The sequence below is a fragment of the Melampsora larici-populina genome, assembly GCF_000204055.1.
Source record: "Melampsora larici-populina 98AG31 unplaced genomic scaffold MELLAscaffold_50, whole genome shotgun sequence".
Lineage (NCBI taxonomy): Eukaryota > Fungi > Basidiomycota > Pucciniomycetes > Pucciniales > Melampsoraceae > Melampsora > Melampsora laricis-populina.
The window spans coordinates 460,252-466,760 of NW_006768814.1; the positions used below are offsets into that span (position 1 = coordinate 460,252).

At 39.7% G+C, this 6,509-nt stretch overlaps 2 protein-coding genes across 2 annotated transcripts in view; one reads left to right on the forward strand and one right to left on the reverse strand.

The window, feature by feature from the left end:
• Positions 1 to 2,184: 2,184 nt before the first annotated feature.
• MELLADRAFT_111107 (uncharacterized protein) lies at positions 2,185 to 3,929 on the forward strand (the record flags this gene model as incomplete). The annotated part of the gene is made up of 6 exons (XM_007415328.1): positions 2,185 to 2,268; positions 2,372 to 2,551; positions 2,646 to 2,726; positions 2,834 to 2,904; positions 2,966 to 3,713; positions 3,759 to 3,929. 6 exons carry the CDS (start codon positions 2,185 to 2,187, stop codon positions 3,927 to 3,929), a joined length of 1,335 nt encoding a protein of 444 aa, XP_007415390.1.
• Positions 3,930 to 5,567: 1,638 nt separating this feature from the next.
• The window catches only part of MELLADRAFT_111108 (uncharacterized protein), a gene marked incomplete at both ends in the record, with an annotated part of 1,966 nt that continues 1,024 nt past the window's right edge, over positions 5,568 to 6,509 (reverse strand). The window contains 3 exons of the mRNA XM_007415377.1: positions 5,568 to 5,764; positions 6,086 to 6,110; positions 6,174 to 6,209. Coding sequence (XP_007415439.1) covers positions 5,568 to 5,764; positions 6,086 to 6,110; positions 6,174 to 6,209 — 258 coding nt within the window. The remainder of the gene's footprint in view (positions 5,765 to 6,085; positions 6,111 to 6,173; positions 6,210 to 6,509) is intronic.

A 6,509-nucleotide genomic window follows, 5' to 3' on the forward strand; every position in this document is an offset into this window, starting at 1 on the left:
ACCCCTATTGTTTATTTTGGGGACCAAGTATGGAGATATTTTCATTTAATTTGGGAACAATATAATTGTAAGTCTTGAGCTCTTAAGAGAACAGAAACTGTAGCATCAGCAAGAAGGAAAATTCCAAACAATGTTAGGGAAGAATTACAGGAATGGCAGAGTGTGAATTTCAAATTCTTTGCTGAGTGATGATGTGTCTATCAGAAATGTGTGAAGGCAGAGAATGTCATACAATTTGATGACTGAGTCTGTTTTTGTTTTGTGGTGTCTCACACCCTGTGCAAAGGGGTTGTGTGCCTGTTGACCAATTGACAGTCTACAGGTCTGTACACAACTGTGCAAGACTAGCAACTATCAGCTGTTGCTGGGCTAACAGATTTGATGGGTCTTCCAATTCTCTGTGTCCAGGGGGCTCTTGCATTCCATGGAGCAGCGGATTTCCTTAATTCATCAAAGCCATCAAAAACATCCAAAATTTGAAATCATTGAGTATATCATGTTTGCACATGAATGTAAAACATGGAACTTACAAGTCAGATTTAGCATCAGAACTCATCTCAACATTGCCAAAGCTTGAATGTCTTTCATCCTATAATACCTCAATAGACTCTTTGGAATTGAACCCGCCAGCTTTACCAAATTTGTGATGCCTTTCTTTTTGTTATGAGGGTGATGAAAACTCAGAGCAGTTTGCTGAAATTGGTCAAGCATTCAAAAACACATTGAAAATAGTTGAACTGTTATGTGTTGAAGAGATTGAAGGTCTGGATGGATTTTTTGAACCTAAAGAGGATACAATAGAAGGTATATTCACAATATCATTTAGCAATTGACTTTTGGAGAATGTTACAGGTTTAAATTGTCCAGGTGGTCAGAATTCATGACCCTTTCAAATATATACCTGGTCTTTCTTGGTTGAAGGTACCAATGTCAAAGAATTTTAGAACAATGACTACAAGCTTAGGGAGACCAAAATATCATGGGAAGGGGCTGTGATTGGTGCAGCTGCAGATGTGCTGGAGGACATACCTAACTTCAAACAATCATCTCCATTAAAGATCAGTGTTGTTGAAATCAAAATAAAATTATCAATCCTGAATTGGTGACAAAAGCCTTTGAATTTCTTGGAGTCCAATGCCATGTGACAAATGAATTAACATGTGATGAGATAAGGGAATGTATAGATTTCCTATTCTTATCATCACACCAAAACACATCTGAATAGTAATAGCTTTCTGAGATTTACTCGTAGTGATTGATTTACTTGGTCAATCAGTAATTGGATTATAAGACAAATAGACCAATGAAATAGATGATCAGATTGAATTCTCAAAACACCTTAAACCTAAACACCTTTGGGAAAACTGGCATTGGTGACAGATTTGTGCAGTACAAAATCAAAAACATAAATGCAATCATTGATCAAGATTTCATCCAAAAGGATCACAGTGAGATCTTACATCTTTTTGAGGTGAGAAAAGGTAATCAATACTTACACTAATAAGTTTTTCTCCAACAGATGGCTAAACCCCAATCTGAAGCCAAGAAGCAAAAACAAGCTGCCAAGTGGGCTTTGTATAAGGCTTGTAGGATTGCTAAGTATGAAGAGCAGAAGCTGAATCAAGAAAAGCACTGTGGGTGATACAATTTTTGCTGCTGAAAACCTTTGCATGTGATGTTTCCTGGAATCATGTACAAATCAAAAGGCGAACAATCAATCGGAAAGTAAGAATAAAATAATGTAGTGAGCTTGAAAAGTACGCAAACTGCCCTGTTGTGGTGTTGACCAAAACATGAGATGAATTACTGGGTCTCTACACTCGAGGAAGAGACCGAGGTGCAATTGTTTAATACCACTCTCCGGTGGAACCGCTCACCTTCACCAAGATACCGAGCATTTTTTTGGATCGACACATGAATACCAATCAAGTCTCCCTAGGAACTGGATCTTATAGAGCAGGCTATTGATGTCCATCCGATTCCCTACCATGATTTCTTTTCGGAAATTTTGATCACCTCACACAAAGACTCGAACTCATTTTGTCTATCATCACTATCGATATAATGGTGGACCAACCTTTACTCCCTATGCCACTCGCTGACCGACCCGATAATTCGTGGCTGAAATTGAGAGAATGCTCAGTTCTGAATACACAGAGAGAAAAATACGTGAGCGTGATCAATATGTCAATTTACCCGCCAAGATACATGCACATTGACGTTCTGTTTGCGAATGAGAAGACTTTTCGTAAAAGTAGGAATATTTTCGTAAGCTTAACGCTAACAATTTTCATAATAATTGCTTGCGCCGGATTAATTCAAAAATTGTAAGTTCAATCCCAAAAGTTTACTTGAATTTCGATGTCGCCAGCTAACACCTGATGTTTATAGAAATAGTGATCAACAGAATAATATGCCAAGAATAAGGATAGGCGTCAGGCACGAAGAGGACAGATCCGTTGCTGATCCTACAACACTCCCCAATTGTAGTAGAACTCTTCTTTACAAATTTGTTAACCCATATGGAATGGGGTCTGAATTAGGTATCTATGTACGGTCTGTTCCATCCCGTATGATTTTAAGCTTGAAGTGACAGGCAAAAGACATACTAGATGCTAAAGCAGGCTTCATTTCTTTTTGACTAGAGTATGGCTGCGGTCGTAGCCTCAGCCTTCAATTACACAATCATCATAGATGATTCTGCTTGGGTATATGGAAGACTAGAGGTGAACACGTTTTACACCGAAGCTGATCACAAACACATATACTTATCATGAAAGGTTCACAGGACTATTTTGATATACCACCACTACCGTGCCGGCCACCATCACAGGACACAACACGCACCTTGTTTGAGAATGTCGGGTGGGACCAACCGGATCATGTCTACGTAGATTGGGACGAGTGAGTCCAAACGTTTTGGAATGACACTAGATAACCAGCTCACCGTTTTCCTTCTTTATAGTATGGGTCGTAAAGGGATCACACAATATCTATTGGGACTAGTCGATCGCCGTACACTTAATATACATTCTGTCTGGAACCTTATAAATCATCGAGAACAAAGAACGGTCTTACCTGCAACTCAAAATCTACATTACTCCATGAAGTCATTATTTGATGCAAGATCAGAAGCGTTACGACGTATTTGGCGACCCAACAAGAGGATCTTGGATGAAATAATCTCCATGAAAAAGGATCTCAATGACAAAATGATAGAATCCCTCAATTCGGAAAGTCGGAAATCGATTTCAAAATCATCTATCCTCAACTTTGGTCTAGAATCACCTATGTCAAGAAGATTAATTTCTATACATTTCAGATTAGGAGACAAGAAAGTAGAACATGAAAGTTGGACGCCTTCAGCCAAGATAGGATTAGTATCCTCCTTTGCAAAACCCAAACCATTCTTTGACATCGTTAGGTCTTTTGTACCTAATTGGAAAACCTCTGAAGACTTACCTGCGGTCTTTGTTTTTTCAGATGATGCAAAGACCGCAATAAGCACATTTGAAGATTATCAATCTTTTTATTATCCTTCCCAACGTTTTCCCTTGCTAAGCTCTCCCAAAGGTGGAGAGCTTGCTGATGGTGGTCATAATCAAGAAATGTTTGACAAAGCACCACTCGAGCTCAGACAAAATCTTACAGTCGCATTGATTAGGGACATGACCTTTGCTGTCGATAACTCTGAAGCTGTCGTCTGTAGCTCTGTCAGTAACGTCTGTAACATGATGTTTCTTCTGCGTGGATCGCAGGATGCCATTGGGCCAGAGGCATCAATCCGGAGTGTGGACTTGCGATGGCATCCAACTGCATTGGCAAATGAGTTTACCGAGATGGGTCTGGACATGATCAAGAATCGAACAGAAATTTTAAAAATGGCGCCTATCTTGGCAGCTGAAGAAAATAATTATATAGATCTTTGATGTTTGTCTTGAAATTCTTTAGAATTATATCTTGTTTTTTTACAGGTTTGTATCCTAAAATGACAGTGGGATTCCATGATTATGATATAGTGCATATCACTGAAAATAAGGAAATGTAGAATGGGGTTGTGCCCCAAAGATTGAAATTCAAAAAGCAAGAAAAAACTATTGACCTTAAAACTAAAAAGATGCAATCCCGACTTGCCACTCTCGGTACTGTGAGTCCCGGTTTTTGCTTCCTCCTCCGGTCCTGTTACATTGGACAATGGAGAGCAATGGAGACTCATTATATATTCGCCGATACCCCTTGCTTTTCGCTCCTGTCTATCTTGATTCGACTTTTCATCCTGATTTCAAAGAACTATTCATGTTATGACGTCAAACAACTCTCATATGTTGATACACAGTTGTCAAACACCAATCACATGTAGTTGCTTTTTGTCATTGCCTTTGTCGTCGAATTGTGCAAACCCCACCAATTCCCTCCTTTGATCAATTGGATGCAATGTAAGGTAGTCGATTCAACAAAACAATAACCATCAATTATGAGCCAAGTAGAGTCAATGATTCATTAAGGGTACTCAAAGCAAAGTATGTAGCGCTACATACTTTTCGCTACATACTTTTTTTGGCGGGGACAAAGAAAAAAAATATACTTTTGGCCTCGCCTTCCCCGCCAAAAAAAGTATATAGCAAAAAGTATGTACACGTACATACTTACTTTGAGTACCCTTATTGATACTGCCAGGTCACATGTAGTATGACACTCGAGCTTTTCCATGGTAGTCTCAAACATTGAGTGACTTTTGGCTTATTCACACTTGATTTCAGCAAAAGACAGCTAATGTTTGAGAATTGAGATGAACAGATTTTACCGCCAATTGCAGCACCTTTTCTTGGTGAAGCATCACCACTATCCTTCTCCTTTCTTTGCTGTTACTAAAGGAGGTGAATTTATTTTGTGCTTTTAAATCTTGTTTGACACATGTACCTCCTTTTGCTGAAAGTAAAGCAAACATGGCTGCATGGAAATTGTCTGTTACCTCATGTGTCAGGTAGCTCTTCCCCTCCACACTTGATTTAAATTTCACTGCTCTCTTTGCCTCTGCCTTCCAAGAGAGGCATATAAAAGGTTGACCTGTTTTGCACTCTGATCCAATCTGTCAACCCCTTCCCACATATTTGTTAACTGTTTATGAGTAAAGGAAAACAAATGTGATGTCAGATGAACCCGCCAAGGTGGAAAAATTCTTTACTCATCTGGAGGCAGGTTTGCAATTCTTTCCAAATGTTGTGCACTTGATCCAAGGAGTGTTTACTTTGTCCAACAGAACAAGTGTGATCATTTGTTTTTGCAAAACTATGGGATTTAATCTGTGTGTAAACTCCATATTGCTTAGAGTTCACTAGATAGCATAAACTCTCATTGAATTAAGTTCTTATTGAGAGTAAACAAGACAGTCAAAAATCAGGCAAACCTAATTGTAATGATTGTCATGGACTAATTGCAAAATATCAATGAACAGATGGGACAGGAACTCAGTGGCCTGTTGCGGGCATGCCCGCCTGTTCTCTAGTGATATGTAAATATCTTTTGAGATCACCACCGGATCGGGAACTGACCGGATCGGTGCCCAATCACACCAAACTTGATGGCTGCCGCAAATTCCGAAATGACATCCTCTGATCAGCAGATCTTGCGAATTGAGCAGTCTTGGGACCACGAACAGCACTGCCATAGAACGAGAGTGTAAGCTCATAGGAATCACATCCACGGCCATCCTCATCTCTTGTAGCATCATTGAGAGAATTATAACCAATGATTAAAGAGGACGCTATTTTGATGGATCAAGTGGGCCACGTGTATTGATGCGAGAAAGGCCGAGAAATATGGATTGTATTGCCGATTGAATTTCCAGAGATGATAACATAGGTTTGCTTGTGAAATAGTCTGTTAAGCCTGGTTGATCTCGTTATGTCAGACAACGGCTTGCAAAGGGCTGTAAGATCAAGATGAATTCAAAATTAACAAGTTGGAGAACGCGAAACCAGTAGGATATATCAACCGGGGAACATCACTCGATGATGACAACTCAGGCGCAGGTAGGCAACGCTAAGACTAGGACACACAAAGAAAATACTAGGAAATCACACACAAAAGATCCAGACCAAGAACAATTCCTAATCAATGGAAGAAAAGATAAAGACCACCAACTCAAGCAAAACACTATGTACGTCACAAACCGTGATTGCATCATTGCACTGTTCTCCGGCATGTACCTATCATGAGATATGCAATGTTATACCATGTCAACAAGATTGGTCTCGAATAATATTGCAGACTTTGTAGTTATCTTATGTGCAACACTATATCATCTCAAGTAGCTCACTATACACCTGTGTTCCCTTTGAACTGTTTGACCAAGATATCTGATCTGATTGGAAATCTGATTCTCATTCGTTTACACTATGTATGGGCCGGCCTGAACAAGCTAAAAGGGGATAGAGTGGTTTGTGAAAAGTCACATTCGTGGCATCATGGCTGTCCGAGCTGCCGTCCGCTTTTCCCCCCCCTTTCGT